The sequence below is a fragment of the Neurospora tetraspora genome, assembly GCF_033439725.1.
Source record: "Neurospora tetraspora strain CBS 560.94 chromosome Unknown B0H65scaffold_9, whole genome shotgun sequence".
In the NCBI taxonomy this organism is placed as follows: Eukaryota; Fungi; Ascomycota; class Sordariomycetes; order Sordariales; family Sordariaceae; genus Neurospora; species Neurospora tetraspora.
This window is the reverse complement of record NW_026944391.1, coordinates 161,400-176,956: the sequence shown is the minus strand read 5'-3', so window position 1 is coordinate 176,956 and position 15,557 is coordinate 161,400. Positions and strand designations below refer to the sequence as shown.

Here is a 15,557-nt window from a genome sequence, read left to right as displayed (position 1 = left end):
GGGAAAACATTACCTCTACGTTACCTATGGTACATCGGGACCCCTGGCCCTCGCACGTGCTGTGCTAGGTACATTACCTCTCCTAGCTAGCTACCTTACCTTATGCGTACACATGGACAGTTGTACCTGCCTCAAAGTACCTGGCGCTAGTGTGCCCGCCTACCATCGCAGAGGGCGCTCGACTCTTTTGGTAGTAGGTATCTAGCTTCATCCGTCTTGCGGGTTGGCGCCGAGTGCATAGAGGTACCTCTAAAGAGAACTTTCGACCTTTTACTCTGCCAGCGGTAATGTTTCAATTTCAGCCCGATGGAGAGCAATACCTGGCACGCTGGCGTTACAACCCGAGAAAGATACCAGCTGTATTTACGTAACCTTCAAGTACCTGCACAGTACATACCTCTAGTAGGCAGGTACCTTTTAGCGTACAATTGCGATGATGCCCCACCCCACTTGCGCATCCGTCATCCGCAACAAGGTACCTTTCTCTCGAGAAGCAATTGCATCCGCGCATCTTCCATCGTCCATTCAAACGCGTCGGCACCACGATTTGCAGATCAATTGTATACGACCGGACCGGACAACGTCATGAATTCCCAGCACCTTTTCTTCTTCCTAAAATCGTGGATTTAGGCGGCAACCCGTGGTATCTCAAGCACTTCTACCCGTCCAGGTGCTGCTCACCCCAACATGCGCAACGGGAGCAGAGCACAACCTACAGCCATTTATTTGTTCGTGTCCGTCAGCCACCACCACCACCACCACCACCACCACCTTCAACACCATTCACCCCAGCTGAAACAACCCACCAACTCTCGCATGCGATAGAGATGGCTCTTTCTCCAACCTTCTGGTGACTTCAAGCGACCATCGACTTGGAAGAGTGGCCATCATTCCACAACCGACCATCTTCTACTTGCTTGCCGCTGTTCACCTCACCTTAGCGAACTTACGTCAAGCCCCTCCCATCTTTGCGCCAGTCGCGTCAGGTCGCACCCTCGATCGGCTTCGCGGCCAGTTGTTCATAATTACGGCCGCTTTCAAAACCCCGCGCGCTTGGGGGATACTGACGAGATACCCAACATCGCATTTGCAAGATGGAACGCAGCGCTTCGGATGGGCTCGATGTTCTGGCCAGCCGGGCAAACGGCCGCTTCGCGTCTTCTCGTACTGGCAACACCCCCTCACGACAGCCGAGCATGTGGTCCCTCTCAAGATTCAAATCCAAGGACAACCATGGAGCCTCCGGACGAGGCGACGCTGCCGAATCCCGTCCTGCTAGCTCTGGGTCGTCCGACTCGAAGCACGCCTCGCCCGCCATTACAAGAATTCCGCGACCAACCCAGCAGCAACGGCCCTCGCAAACACGCACCCCATACACTCTCACCGACGCCTACAAACAAGTCGAAGCCGAGGAGGCTGCTCAGAGTACTCCAAGTCCGGCCCCCCGGGCGTGGCGTACCCGCAGTAGCTCTTCCACCAGGAACAAATTGCACAAGAACCCCCCCACAACTTTCAATCGCCAGGTATCCGGCTCAGGACGTGACGAACCCTTCATGTCAGCCAGTAGCCCAGGCGCGCTTTCGCTTCAAAGCGATGTCTCTGATAGTGACATAGACGAGAAGCTGCGTCAGCACGCCATGGCACAGGCAGATGCAGAAAGGCCAGCCTCACGCGCCAACAGTATCCTATCACGGTCGAAATTTAGGAGTCTCGCCGAGATGGGTAAGGGTCTGGCTCGTAAGACGAGTCGGAGCAGCCTTGACTCTCGCAGTAAATGGCTTTCCCGCCGCCTCTCGGGTGTCCGAAACGATGCTAGCAGCGGCATTTCGACACACGAATCTCCCAGCTGGGAACAGATTGGTGACTCCGCCCTTCTTCAGGCATCTACCGTCGCGCCGGCTGAGCCCGTTACAAGACCCGCCACGGTGCCGCCTAATTACGGTGTCCACTGGACCAAGAGCTCTGAGAAGAATGCGGAAGATGATGTAGCCGCCGATGATTCCCAGACTTTCGACGGCCCTTTCCCAAATCTGGCGCGCAGCAATCCTAAAATTGACGAGATTCGACTTCTGGAGATGGAAGCAGCTTCCATGTTTCCCGGCGAGGAGCCGGGATCCGGAACACGGTCAAATCAACTGACCAGGGGCCGCGAGTCGAGCCGTACGAACGCTAAAATTGAGGAGTTGCGCGCACGAGAGAGTAGAAGCCTGCTTCGAAAGGCCCCAATCGTTTCGAAATTGGACGGCATTAGCGAGTATGATCCAGAGCACCCATCCCGACCCCCCTCCTCAGAGCTTGGTCGAAAACCGAGCAAAGAATCTGCCCGGACGAGCGCGTCCGGTGAGAGACTGCACATATCAGGTGCTCTAAGCAAGCTCCCGGTACGGAGAAGCTTGTCAAGCGGCAGGAGCCAGACACGAGATGGAGACGTGCGAGTGACGCCAGAGGAAGCCCCTACACCGGCATTTGACATAGGGGCATCCGCTGTCGTTCCTCAGGGCCAAAATGACGTTCATGACAACATACTGGAATCCGCTCGTGATAAAGAGAGTCAGGAAAGGGCTGGTACGGCTCGTCGTGATTCACATGGCGATCGAAACTCGGAAGAACTTCATCGTCAGCCACAGGCAACTGGGGACAAACCACTAACAGGAGAGGCTCTCCTGAAGGGTGAGAACCAGTCTGGTAATCAAGGTCGAGCATTGAAAGGTGCAATCAGGCAAAAGAAGCTGGACAGCGCTAAAAGCGACGTCAGGCCGAGTGTCGGTTTCGCTGGACTGCGCAGAGATCCGTCCGTTGATTCAGCCTCAGGCTGCAGGTCAAACCCAGCACAATCGGAGTCCGATCCCACGGAACGCATCTACGGCGAAATGAGCTTGTTTGCGCCGATGGAAAATCAATCCGAAAGGGGCTCCCAGCGTGCACTGTCTCCGGACTTCGATGAAGACGAGGAATATGAAGCGCCTGGCGAGACGCTTAAACCGAACAGAGCCGAAGCTTCGAAACAGTCTCTCCCAACCGCGCGCGCCTCTACCGGACCCGCAACCATGGTCAAGACTGAAGATATGGAGGAACCGTCACGTTTCGCGGTCAAACCCATGGATGATCATTTAGACGCAGAAGTCGCCGGCGGTGGAAGCACCCAAGGTCCTGACGGTGCCACGCATAGCAGAGCCTCTTCGCGTGCCCGTGGTCGGAAACGAAGTATGTCGCCTCGGAAGATAAAGCACACTCTGTCTGCTAGGGGTGACAGAACGCGTGACCGTGCATCATTGGTTCGACAGCATCGACGCTCCAAATCGCTTTCACAGTTATGCCTTCCCTTGGCCAACTCGGCCAACCCACCAACCGTGAGGGACGATCTGTTTGAAATCCATCGAACCAACCAAATTGAGGATTCTACCCTGGATGACCTAGCTGATCTACTCGAATCGAAGGACAACGTCCGTGGTCCGGCCTATTCGGCCAATGTCGTACCCAAGGCTGGTTCCAGGAACGAAACCATGGACGGGGAAAATGAAATCGAGGTCTACAAAAGAATGAGTGAATCGCTCAAGACAGGCCTCCTCGGAATCCGGACCGCGAAGTTGGGAATTGAGCGCCTGGAAACATCGGTTTTTCACGCTGATGCAAAGGATCCTGGTCACCAACACAATGGAGATGCCAGCTCAGTGTGTTCTGCCTGTCAGGATGACTCCTCTGTTGGGCATACTAAAGTGACTTATGTTCACTTACCGCTTCCCCAGTTGTATCAACGGCAGCCCAAGTTCAAGTTCACCTTGCTTGGGCTCATCCTCTTCCTTGTGTCGTTGTGGTACATTGGAGAATCAACTATGTGCTCCATGTACTGCAAACCCCAATACTGCTATCCTGGCAAGCCCTGTAACTGGTCCCCTAATGATCCGGTATGGGGATATTCGATTCCGGTCAAGCTTGACCAATGGGTTACAGGAGGGAGGGGGAAGGCTTTTGCCAACCAAGCTACGCTGGACATTACGGACTGGATTGCCGATATGTGGGATGCTGCCACTGGCACTGACATCACCAAGGTTGATACGTCTCATTACACTTGGGAGCAAAAGCGACGCCATCGAAGAAGGCTCTTGAAGAAGGGGCTGGTCAGACCCTCCAGAGAACGAAAGCGTGGCAAGGCCAGACGCGTCAGCTAAGGTGTTGTGACGATATTGGGAAGTATTGACGGAAGAGATCAAAGGAAGGTTGGTACATTCAGCCTAAGAGTGTCTTTCAAGTTGCCCGAATGATTTGCTATCAGGTCGTCAGCCGTACGAGGTCGTGTGGGATGAGCTTGCTGGCCGATCAAGGCTTTGACCCCCCTTCAAGTTATATAGAGACTATTTCCGCATCTCGGAGGACAAGGACCATGAGAATTCGTAGTAGGAAGTCAGTGAATGAACCAGTACAGGTAGGTGTAATGGTTAACGGGACCCCTGATATATGTGGAGGGTGTCGGCCAACATTTAACGTGTGATGATGAGATGAGTAATGTAGCGCTTCTTCTCCTTTTGCTATTCGAATGCACTCAAGTTCTTACTGTGTTGGTTTTCATGGCTCTCAATCATGCAGACAGACGGGAGATACGTCTTACCTGAAGATAGCATAGCCCAATGCGATCTGATACATTGGGTATGTAGCAATGTTGAACGACGCGATGCTGCACGGACGGGAGTAATCGATGGAGCCGAGAAGAATAACAATCTACCAAAATATCTACCGCTCGCTGTGCTAGGCCAAGCCTGCAATCGTGATATAGAGGCCAAGAGACCTGAGAAAACTTTCGGAAACCGTAGTCAACCGCTGGGCAGCGGACGCCTGACACTGACGCCTGACACTGCCTTCTTCTCCAACCCCCTCAATGGCAAGACCGCGCGGGTATCATTGCGATTGGATTGCAGTCCCGTGGGCATTCTTGAGCTTCTTCGATTGCAGTCCTGCAGAATACGCATCGCTGTATTTCTTGAAAGCAAGTTTGCCTATGTCCTCCCAGTTCTCCTCCACAAAGGCCCGCGTCATGTCCTTATTGTAGAATCCTTCGTCATTCCGGAGTGATACCTTGGCCATGACAATCTTCTTGATAGCACTCAACAGGCTGCCTCTAAATTGGGGATCGAGGTCATCTGGAATTGCCAATTTTATCAGGTTCTTTACTGCCTCGGGCTCCTTTTTCAGCCGCCAGTCCTTTAATTGGGCCCAATAATTGGGCTCAACGTTGAAGGTCCGGAAGGCTTCATCGCGAACGCGCACTCGGAGGTCACTGGTATCGGACACACTTTGGTGTTGCTGTTCAAACCGGCCATCAGCTCGAAGGCGAGGAAGAAAGTCGCAGAACCACTTCCGGAAGATAGGGCGGGTCTTCATGTTCCTTTTTGTGCTGCTGTTGTCCTGAGCAGGATCGGATGAGGATTCGTTGACGGTAAAAAAACGGCAGGTAGCAATGTAGTTGAACATTGCGTCAACCGTGGGAAACGGCTCGGACCAGTATCCTTCCACTTGCATCCCAAGAAAGTGCAGTACTTCAACCGGATCGGTAGTCAGTAGCACCCTGGATTTTTTTCGGTCCAGCTTCTCAATCTCGGGAATCCGGAGCCAAAGGCCTTCATCGTCAGCAGTCAGACCAAAGGGCCGGATCATGGACCCCAAGAGAGTCCACGCATCGCCATGTGCGCTTTTGAAGAGTGCCTGGCCACCAATAGGACATTGTTAGCGCTTCTCTTGTACTATAGGTGCTTCTATTCTCATCATCAAAGCTGAGGTCCTGAGGTCAAACATACCCAAAACATCTGGTCCATACTCTTACAGATGCAGATATCGACCTGGATATATCGTTGCGTGGTATCCCTATCCTCTCCAAGCTGGGAATCGTCTTTGGGCCAGGGGATAGCAAGGTGCATCGAATTAGTGTATGGGTTGACTATGGAGCGCTCTGCGTTCAAGGCTGTCTTGATATCGGCCGCAAGCTCCTCCAATCCTCTGGGAACACCATGTTGGGGAGATGTTGGAAAGACGAGGCGGGTCTCCATGACCACGAGGATGTCGAGGTCTCCATAGTCCTTCTTCTCGGGGCCCTCGATGGGTGCAGCGACGCACATGAACATGGTGCGTAGGGCAGCGTGGCATGCGGCTTTGACATGATGATAGATATGGGGCGGCATGCGTGGAGTGTATAGAGGGTCGTCCCCCGAGGAGAATATTGAGCCACCCATTTCGCGACGATTTAAGCTGTTCGATGGCGAATACTGAAAAAGAATAGCTTGAAGCTGCTGAGCAGAAGTAGGCGATGGGTCTTGAGAGGGCCTGTTAAGTAGCAAATGGATCAGCAAGAAATTCCGAGTTCGAAGATACGAGGCAATATATAGGTGAGCCGGCGCAAGTGAAGCGCAAACCTACCAGGGTCGCCTTCAACCAAAAAAGATAAGACTAGAAGTGTTCAACGTATAGATGGAATGAAATTGATTGGCCTCGGTCGGTGACGGGTACAACTAAAGCAAGTAAGGTTCAAAATGGAAGCTGAGCGGTGCCCGTTTGCCCGCAGGTTTCATTCAACCTGGTCGACAACCATTCGCCTTCACCATCCTCATCGCTCTTGCAGCCATTTTGCGAGTCTCAGGTCCAAGACATATCGGAACCTTGTACTCGTCGCCCCTGCCATCAGATCTCCGAAAACCGATTGCGAAACAATTGCCAGGAAGTGAGATGATAACAACAACCAGATGGGCGGGAAGTATGGTGATGGTTTGTTTCCATCACTAGTTTATTCTCCTAAGCCATGTATGCACTATGCGAAGGTTTTGTGGAATGTCGCTGTCACTGTGGTGGCAGTACCTAGTACCTACGTATGTCAAAGCTTCCTGCGCTGCAGGCCGCCTGCAGAGTAGGGGCCTCACGCAGTTAACATCAATACCGACCAAACCCCCATAACCGTGAACCTGCCTTTAGGTTTGTACCCAAGTCACTCGACAACAACCATTCCTCTTCTTGACATCACCACTCACTAATCTCACTCTCCCGCCTCAACGAGTACAGTCGCTCTCACTACTACTCAGTCACTCGCTCAAGTAAAGTCAGTCCCCCACCCAGCCCACCGAGTCTAGAGACGTCGCTCACTCTCCAAGTCGTCCCACCACTTGATATTTCACCTGCTGACACCTCTCCCAGCCGAGTTCCATCACACCAATCGATAATCATGGAGAACGGAGCCACGTCTCAGGGTGAGGGCAAAGACCCTTCGGGTTTCCTGAGCGAAATCATCGGCAACCCCGTCACTGTCAAACTGAATTCCGGCGTTGTCTACAAGGGTTAGTGATAGCTTTCACCTCGGCACTTGCTGTCAAACCACTGTTGTCTTCCAACTTCTTCTCTCTCGGCAGACAAATGCGGAAACTAACAGGACGCCTGGGCTGTGGCATTGGGTGGTCTAGGTGAGCTGCAATCCGTCGACGGTTACATGAACATTGCCCTGGAAAAGACAGAGGAATACATCAACGGTGTGAAGAGGCGGAGCTACGGTGATGCGTTTGTCCGCGGCAACAACGGTGCATTCCCCTTTCCCCCCCCTACGTTGGCAGAGTATCGTCTAACTCTTCTATAGTCATGTATATCTCTGCGGATTAAGACAGCCATTCGAGGGCGCAGTTGTGTGAGGGGATGAAGCTGTGATGGGACGTGAGCAAGCATACATTGATGTATGGTACCAGGGAGAACACGTGCTTGACATTCAGCTGGCTCAGACTCTTAGCTGTTCCTCCGTGCTTAGGTCAACAAAATCAACCGATCAGTCTCACATGCAAAACGACTGCTCAACATTGGGGCCACATTTGTCATCACATCACCAAGTATGCACTGGCGCAGTTGTGTTAGGGAAAGCAACTTTAGTCATTATTAAGGATCCTCTGTATTACACTGCTTGTCTGAATAACTACCAACGAAGCTCATGATCCTCAAACTCGCCAAGCGCCTTTCTCATCCTCCAAATCTGTGTCGAATAGTAACATCCACCAATCATTCCCAGCTGCAATGCCAACAAGCAGAAATCAATGACAACAATGCTCATCCGTGTTCGTTCATGGCTGTGCTCCAAATCAACCAAACCAGGGCGCCATGCTGAATGAAGGGAATGCTCCGTCGTCATGCAACACACCGACTCTCCTTCCGGGAAATCTTCCGAACTGTGTGCAGTACAAAAAGTCCGCCCATCGCGCTTAGTTAATAGCGATGCGAACGGTTTCGTGCTTCTTGGCCTTGGGAACCGTGATGGTGAGGATGCCGTTGTTAAGAGAGGCACTGACTGCGTTTTGGTCGACACGACCGGGGAAGCTGAAGCTCCGCGAGAACTCGCCAATAGAGCGCTCAGAGACCCAGTACTTTTCGGCAGGCGCCTTTGGCTTCTCCTCGGTGTGAGGTGCGCTTGGGCGTTGGGCGACTTGCTGGTTGTTCTGGTTGTTGGCGCCGGTAGCAGTGGTGGCAACCGAGCGCTTGTCCTCGTCGACGTCGTCTTCAACGGTAGCATGGTGAGAAGCAGGGCTATGCGGCTCGCCCTGTTCGGTGAGGACGCCAGCAACCTGTGCAGGAGGGGTGCCGGCGGTGTAGTTGCGCTCAACACGGCCCCTGATCACAATGGTCTGAGGGTCGGTGAACTCGATCTGAACGTTGTCACGATCAATGCCGGGGAGCTCGCCGTGCAGCTCGTATGTCTGCTCGGTTTCGCGGACATCGAACTTGGGACTGAAAGTGCGGGCGGGCTGAGTATGACGACGGCTGCCGGTCTCCGGGGCGCTGCCTTGAACCTCGCGACTGTAGGTGTCAAAGTCATCGAGGAGGCGGAAGAGGTTGGTGAAGCTGGGGTCAGAGCCGTAGGAGCCGTAGATACCACGAGGGAAGAGCGCCATTTTGGATTTAGGTGTGTAGAAAGAGTGGTGAAGAGGTTTTGTGCGTTTGCTGAGTGTAGTAGATGGCGTTGAGAGTGTTGAAGAGCGTTGAGAGCGTTGAGAGTGATTGCTTTGCTTGCGTGATGATCTTGATCTGCTGAACAGAGAACGACAAGACGAGAAGGGAGACATCTCACCCAGATTTATACTTGAGTGGGAGCATTGTTTGCTTCACATTTTACCTTGTGATGCTCTCATTCTCCTGCCTTCGCGAAGGACGAAGAAGGTGGAAGGAGCATTCGGCGCAAATACCAGGTCATTCTAGAAAGGCCACGGTAATTCACTGGAGTTCTCTTGGGGGAAGTCGCGCTTCCATGGGATAACGATCGTCTTGGGCGAGCAAGCTGCTTGACAAATGAGGCTATTCCCAAGCTCGCGTGCGAGAATGTGCGCCGCCAATCGCACGCCTTCGGGAGCAGCCTAGAAAGTTCCACACTGCACCTGGGGCAGCTTTGCTCAACTGCGTGCATGTGCACGGACCAATAAGTGGCCGCAATTCGGTTTTGGAAAGCACGCCAAGGTAACATACATATCTTTCAGAATCATTCGAACATTACACTACAAAACAACCGCTACAGACCTAGGTAACATGCATACGTTGTTGTTGCCAGCCGTGGACTACTCGGCTACATATGCAACCCGAACCAGTGGGTTAATTGCATATCGAGTACCACCACGACCATGACCAGGTACCTGCTCTCTCTCTTGGTCCTTCCACTCACAACACATGAGACCTTCCTCACACCAAAGTTCTCCTATCAAATGCTGCGCTGGCGCTGGCGCTGGGCAACTGAGTTCATGTTGAATCGGTCACAGAGGTAGTGTGGCTTCCGATTAAACTTGATATTTTCCCCATCTCTCGTTCGTCTTGCAGTTTCGAAATGGGTATCTGCATTGGGTGCAGGCCACCCTAAAACCGGAAACTGAAGACTAACGATGAGTTGGTCGTATTTTCGATGCTTTGCAACTCTTTGCCCCTGGCTCTCGAGCGTTTCCTCCTTGTAAGCATGCGGATGACAACCTCCACCAATACAATCACTGCCCATACCTAGCAAAGTAGAACCAAGTAATAACAATATGCCCGTTGAAGCTACCTAAGTCTAGTGTACTTGGTGCAACAAGCGGAATCCCAGATACACACGAGCCTGCCTCATTCGTCCCATGGCCGACGGCGATGGGGGCCGTACTCGATGTGTCTTAAGGATGATAGACTTGGGGGCGCAACGGCGGAGGGTAACCTGCCATCATGGGGGCCGGCGCGGGCATTGGAAGTGGGGATACGCCAGGAAGTGTCGTCGCCACCATGGGGTTGAAAGGATGGAGGCGGGCCACAGCAGGCATCAAACCCGGGCTCTGCGCCCGGTTGAACAGACTGATTAGCTTCCTGCCCACGGCCGGTTGCAACTCGGTTCCGTCCCGCGCAATTTTGACCTCCCGGTTCGAGTTCCATGGATTCCGCAAACCCCTGGTCCGGTAGAACGGCAGCCGTGTTGTCGACACCCATTCAAGCCTGAACGGCTTTCCCCAGGCCTTGGGCTCCCCGCCGACACCCTCCGTACTCTTGACACTCCCCGTGTCTTCTTCTGAGGCTTCCTGCAAACTGTCGTCTGTGGCAACGCCGTCCTGTTCTTGACTGGTCCGGCCCACGCCTTCGTCCTCTCTCACCACTTCCCAGAAAATGGTGCCGCGTGCCGAGTCATCAATGATGCGTCCCTTGGGCGCGAACTCGGTCGCCTCGGTAGGGATTGCTTTGGGCAAGTCAACCTCGCTTGATGGCTGGGCCTTGGGCGCAAACTCGATGGCAGCCGCCGGATCGTCGTCAATGGGCGAGGTCATGCGCGCATAGCCAAAATATTCTCCGGATTTGTTGGCCGAGAAAATCAGATAAACATTATCTGCGTTCTGCCCGCCGTGTCAGCTGCGCTCAAGCTGCCATAGTCCCATAGCTTATGGTCGGGACCTTCACACCGAACATTGGATGGACCTTCTTACCTTGAAAGCATTGTTGAGCGTTTCTTCGTTGTGCGATTGTGTGGCCCACACCTTGGTCCGCACACTCAGCTCAAGGTCCTCCACTGTCAGACTTTTGAGGACGAAGTACCGGTCCTTCTGTACTGCCATGCCATTGGGCACTGGTGCGCCGTTGCTCTTCATCTCCTCTGCATTTGAGCCCTTGGTCGGTACCGCTGCTGCTGGTTCCGTGCTGCCGTTCACTACTGTACCACCCGCGCCTTCCCAAGAGCCACCGACATTCTGTGTCGAGCTTCCGGGAGGTGTAGATGCCGCCGGACCGGTGGGTGCAGTTACACCCGAGGCTCCCTCCACCGTGCTCTTCCTCAGCCGGCTCACGAGTCGTACCGACTGAAACTTGGAGTCATGGAGTTTCTGTTGCGCCGCAGCGCATGTTTCTTCGTCTTGAAAGTTGGCAAAGGCACAGTTACTCTTTGATATAAGAAATAAGGACTCGAGGCCCGGCGCCTCCTTGACGACGTGATGGACAAGTTCCATCAAGTCGGTCTGTGGAGGGAGATTCCCTATCCAAATCGCATGTCCTAAAGAAATAGCATGGACCACGTTAGCCACTGCGTCCTGCCACAAAACTATTGCTTTCAACCACTTCGGAGCCAAGTGCTTCAAGAGGTGGCCATGGGGAACTTACCACTTTGCCTAGGCTTCCTCGGTGGCCCGCGTACCAGATTATGGCGCCCGTCCAGTGAAGCTGTTGCACAATCAGAATTTACCTCTCAACGAATACACGAGCAAACACCATCAACTTACCATTGCCTTGCCCAACGGAGCCAACGGTAGAAGCCACTTGAGCTCCATACTGCGGTTGCACCGAGCGTGTGACACCCAGCTGGGTACCTGGTGTCGCATAATGTCCCGGTATCGTCTGTCCATGAGCCTGCGGCGCCTGTCCGGCAAGAGAAGCTCCCGGTTGGTAATAGTAATGCGCATTCGGATGCGGTTGCTGGCCAACGATAACACTGCTGGAAGGGTAACCATAATCGGCTCTTTGAGGTAGGCTGACCTGCGGAGATGGCGAAATGGGTTGGCCATAATACTGTCCTATATGCTGCGACACATAGTACTGCTGCTGGTTTCCAATCCATCCAGATGTGCTCCCTTGGTTGCCGTAATGGGACATTGTCATCTGGTGAGCCATATGGGAAGATGGGCCAGCGAGGGAGTTGTAACTTGGCTGTGGGCCCGGACTGTACGGTGACGGTCTATACGGCACATGAGGAAGAGCACTGGCCATGGTCCCCATGTTGAACGGCCTTGCCCGACCGTGTCCATGTTGTGACGGTATATCCAACTGTGCAGAGAAGACATGCGGCCCGTTGCTATAATGCTGTTGCTGTTGTTGATACTCCTGCTGCTGTTGCTGCTGCTGTTGAGCGCCCGCCGGACGGTACATGAGTGCGCTCTCGGAAGTTGTTTGACCTAAATCTGGGTTGGCGGTAGCTAGTGGCGAGTCGGCTGCGGCGTCTTGTGTCGTAGACTCCGTGGACTCTGCGGACTCTGCGGACTCTGTGGGAGTGGGTTGATCTCGTATATCACCCATAAGGATGGTAATGAATACCCAACGAATCGGGTGTAGTTGGATTCTTGATTCTTCAAAACACCAAGCTCCTGGTCAGTCCAAGAAGCTAGAACACGGGCCAAAGAACCACCTGTGGTGTTCAACGATACTTAAGAGCTTCTCGAACGGACGGGAGTCAACCAACTCTCAAGACAACTCCCAGGGCAAGTAGGTAGCTCCGAAGCGTGTCGTGGCGTGGAGGGGTACCTATGGAAGTGCCAGGGCCGACTTGGGTAGTTCGGTCGTTACTCTGACAATAGCCAAGTGCGAAACGACGTTGCCGTGCACGGGAGGCTCAGGGTTCCCCGAAATGCGCCACGATGGGAGAGATTTGGCAAGTCCAATCAGGGGAGATGCCGAGCTGTTAGGTCCAGCAACGTCCAGGATGTTGTATCGATGTAGGGGAAAGAATTTAAGAAACACGACGGGCTGTGGGGGTGGGTTGTGAGGGCTCCAGAGCCCTTGCACTTCAAAACCGATGCTCGGAGCGGATCGTCGGAAGCAGGTGCCCAATGCAGAGGCAGGAATATGAGCCGGGCTCGCAGGGGGTGTCCTTAGCAGCTTGGTTGTCTTGCCTTCCCCATGTGTCAAGCTGTCCTGAACCTTGCCCTCTGGGTTCTTCCTGCCCAAGCCGGTATTTTCGAACGGCGGAAGGTATAGGCCAACAAGCCCCCGAAGCAGATGGACTTTTCGGTTGTCCGTGTAGCGGGCTAGGCCATAACAAGCAAAGGTGTACCAGCGAGGATGGGGCGGGGGAGGAGTGAAGGCAGGGTATATCAACGAGGCGATAGGGATGGTAGCCAAACACGGGGCTTTCACTTTGAAGTTCACGACGTTTTTGCAGCTTCTCTGCCCGAGGTACCACAATTTGACAAGGCTCCTGGGTCCAAGTACGTGTTATAACGTGACGATTAACAGGTGAAGTGCCGAAGGAGAGAGTGGCGTGAGACACAAGACTACAGTTGGAGGGTTTACTCTTACTCCTCCCCTGGTGGCTGGTGCTCATATTTGCCTACAAAACATGGTGCCTCGGCGGTTCATCTCCTTCTCGGAGCTAGGCCAGCTCCGAAAGGACCAATAAGCAAGCTTTGAGTAGGCAGGCGATGCCGACTGACTGGCATCCTTACACGGCCAGACTGGGAGGGAACAAGAGATCTGCACAACCAGAAAGTGGCCAAAGTCTCGGATGTCGCAATTGTTCGGCATGCAGGGCTTGTGTACATGCATCGACAGGACGGTAGAAGAGCATGCCAGATGCGGAGGTATGAAAATCATGTTCAGGATAGTGGGTATGGGGTGTTTATGGGAGGCTGAGGAGACATTGAAGGGTACCTTGGCGGCTCGGGGTGTTCGCAAAGGTGGAATGGTAACCAGTGAGACGGGTTACATGACAGGCGCCCCTTTGTCCAACGGAGATGTTGATGAAGATCTGGGCCCGACATGGACACATGAGACCCTCACTCGGCACACCGGGTTCGAGGATATGGAGCTTGATGAGTGGGAACTATTATAAAAAGAAGGCAAGATGAACAGGATGAGCGAGATGGACAGGCCATGTGGGCAAGGGCAAGATGGGTTGGGGCGTTAAACACCCTTGACGCCGCCCTGGGGGCAATGGGGGTTGAGAATCCGATTCTAAGCTCAATGGGAATCTCTAAACCGGGAATGTGGCATGCTACACTAGACATGCATCGACAGGGTCCTTTGAGCCCTGGCGATGAACCAACGGCGGAGCAAACCGTTTTTGCCACTCGACTCTCAGTGCTTGACATTCCGACTTTGCTCCAGTGTGGTGTGGTGTAGTGAAGTCCGGAATCTATTGATCGTCAGTTCCCAGTTCTGCCGGTGTAAGTCGCTTGGGTGTGAGGTTTCCTAATCAGGCAATCTCCATGTTGTGCAGTCTTGGTCTAGACCACAGGGTTCATGACAGGATTCATGCTCAGAGAAGAGGACTACCCGGCAGCCGGTTGAACTAGAGGTAGGTACTTACGACAATGGTCGCACAGAGCCGCAGCTTGCACATGCTTTGACCATGGATTCGAATTCTTGATGAACTTGGCATGGGTGCATGATATGTAGTCAACTTGGAAGATCGTGGATATAAACTGGATTATGCCTGTGACTGTGGTTTGTAATAGTAAATGCATCAAGTCACAGGTCAAGCAAGTGCACTACTCGTTCCCCTCCAACGCAATTCTCGAATCCTCACCCTTTCACGGTTTTATTCTGCCCAGCGAGGGTGGCTACTTAGCTGGTGAGAACCTGTCAAGAGGTTGGAGTGTCAAAGGCTGGCTCCGACGTCATCGAGACTCGCGGGTACCGATGACAGATCTGATACGTCTGTCGCGACCCTTTGTGTCTCCCAAACCCCATCGTGAGAACGGAATGCTCCGAGCCAGAATGACGGTTGGGGCAAGCCACAGCGGGCCAAGGTCCGGCTGCATTTACAGGAAAGATCCAGGGCAAGAGCTTGGATTGTGTCATACTCTACCATGCCGCCGGCCCGCCGGTACAGTACGCAGCTTAGCAGCATAGTAAAAGGAGACCCCTGCTAAATCGAACTATAGAAATATGTACCTCAAGGAACACTTCAACTTTAAGCGAATCAAGACTCTCCGGACACTTTTTTCCGGACGGGCGGGCAGAGGACACTCTTAACATTTCAATATTTTCTCAAAACCTTTTCTTCCCTCTCGACATTGAATCAATCAATGGCAATTGCACAAAACGCCATGTATCGTCTCTCGTAACTGTGGTTCATCTGTATCAGGAACCCCTCAATCAGGGCTCTGTACATTGTCATTGGGTCCCCAGAAGAACGTTTTGGATGACGTCGAAAGGCCCAAAATAACACCCGACGTTGGCCGAGGCGTCTTTGCCACCGCGGCGTAGTGTACACTACACTACTGCGTGCGTATTGCACTGCGCCACTTGGACTTCAAGCCACTTGTTGACAACCAACGAACCAACCGAACTGCTCAGCTGAGAGTCGATCTTGGAGCTGCCCAGCCACGTTTATCACTTTCAGT

General features: G+C 53.3%; 5 protein-coding genes across 5 annotated transcripts; 2 read left to right on the top strand and 3 right to left on the bottom strand.

The window, feature by feature from the left end:
- Positions 1-862: 862 nt before the first annotated feature.
- B0H65DRAFT_330331 (uncharacterized protein) lies at positions 863-4,531 on the top strand. The gene has a single exon (XM_062823505.1). The coding sequence runs from the start codon at positions 1,095-1,097 to the stop codon at positions 4,167-4,169; it is 3,075 nt and encodes a 1,024-aa protein (XP_062676910.1). The 5' UTR covers positions 863-1,094; the 3' UTR covers positions 4,170-4,531.
- B0H65DRAFT_330415 (uncharacterized protein) lies at positions 4,532-6,369 on the bottom strand. The gene is made up of 2 exons (XM_062823506.1): positions 5,790-6,369; positions 4,532-5,697 (listed from the first exon to the last, which is right to left on the bottom strand). The coding sequence occupies exons 1-2, from the start codon at positions 6,219-6,221 to the stop codon at positions 4,894-4,896; spliced, it is 1,236 nt and encodes a 411-aa protein (XP_062676909.1). The 5' UTR covers positions 6,222-6,369; the 3' UTR covers positions 4,532-4,893.
- A 514-nt stretch (positions 6,370-6,883) lies between these two features.
- Positions 6,884-7,870, top strand: B0H65DRAFT_479676 (uncharacterized protein). The gene is made up of 3 exons (XM_062827542.1): positions 6,884-7,313; positions 7,437-7,550; positions 7,607-7,870. The coding sequence occupies exons 1-3, from the start codon at positions 7,202-7,204 to the stop codon at positions 7,627-7,629; spliced, it is 249 nt and encodes an 82-aa protein (XP_062676908.1). The 5' UTR covers positions 6,884-7,201; the 3' UTR covers positions 7,630-7,870.
- Positions 7,871-9,050, bottom strand: B0H65DRAFT_479673 (heat shock protein 30). The gene has a single exon (XM_062827541.1). It carries the CDS (start codon positions 8,901-8,903, stop codon positions 8,217-8,219), a length of 687 nt encoding a protein of 228 aa, XP_062676907.1. The 5' UTR covers positions 8,904-9,050; the 3' UTR covers positions 7,871-8,216.
- Positions 9,051-9,883: 833 nt separating this feature from the next.
- Positions 9,884-12,753, bottom strand: B0H65DRAFT_330297 (YT521-B-like domain-containing protein). Its single transcript, XM_062823504.1, has 4 exons — positions 11,721-12,753; positions 11,602-11,661; positions 10,935-11,494; positions 9,884-10,844 (listed from the first exon to the last, which is right to left on the bottom strand). The coding sequence occupies exons 1-4, from the start codon at positions 12,508-12,510 to the stop codon at positions 10,140-10,142; spliced, it is 2,115 nt and encodes a 704-aa protein (XP_062676906.1). The 5' UTR covers positions 12,511-12,753; the 3' UTR covers positions 9,884-10,139.
- Positions 12,754-15,557: the final 2,804 nt, after the last annotated feature.

Excerpts from the sequence above, each read along its gene's own strand:
- B0H65DRAFT_330297 (XM_062823504.1), bottom strand. The coding sequence starts at position 12,510 with ATGGGTGATATACGAGATCAACCCACTCCCACAGAGTCCGCAGAGTCC. Across the intron at positions 11,495-11,601 it reads GAGGAAGCCTAGGCAAAGTG|GACATGCGATTTGGATAGGG; the intron begins GTAAGTTCCCCA and ends CTATTTCTTTAG. Across the intron at positions 10,845-10,934 it reads CGCTCAACAATGCTTTCAAG|AACGCAGATAATGTTTATCT; the intron begins GTAAGAAGGTCC and ends CACGGCGGGCAG.
- B0H65DRAFT_479676 (XM_062827542.1), top strand. The coding sequence starts at position 7,202 with ATGGAGAACGGAGCCACGTCTCAGGGTGAGGGCAAAGACCCTTCGGGT. Across the intron at positions 7,314-7,436 it reads TTCCGGCGTTGTCTACAAGG|GTGAGCTGCAATCCGTCGAC; the intron begins GTTAGTGATAGC and ends TGGGTGGTCTAG. Across the intron at positions 7,551-7,606 it reads GTTTGTCCGCGGCAACAACG|TCATGTATATCTCTGCGGAT; the intron begins GTGCATTCCCCT and ends ACTCTTCTATAG.
- B0H65DRAFT_330415 (XM_062823506.1), bottom strand. The coding sequence starts at position 6,221 with ATGGGTGGCTCAATATTCTCCTCGGGGGACGACCCTCTATACACTCCA. Across the intron at positions 5,698-5,789 it reads GTATGGACCAGATGTTTTGG|GCACTCTTCAAAAGCGCACA; the intron begins GTATGTTTGACC and ends ATTGGTGGCCAG.
- B0H65DRAFT_330331 (XM_062823505.1), top strand. The coding sequence starts at position 1,095 with ATGGAACGCAGCGCTTCGGATGGGCTCGATGTTCTGGCCAGCCGGGCA.
- B0H65DRAFT_479673 (XM_062827541.1), bottom strand. The coding sequence starts at position 8,903 with ATGGCGCTCTTCCCTCGTGGTATCTACGGCTCCTACGGCTCTGACCCC.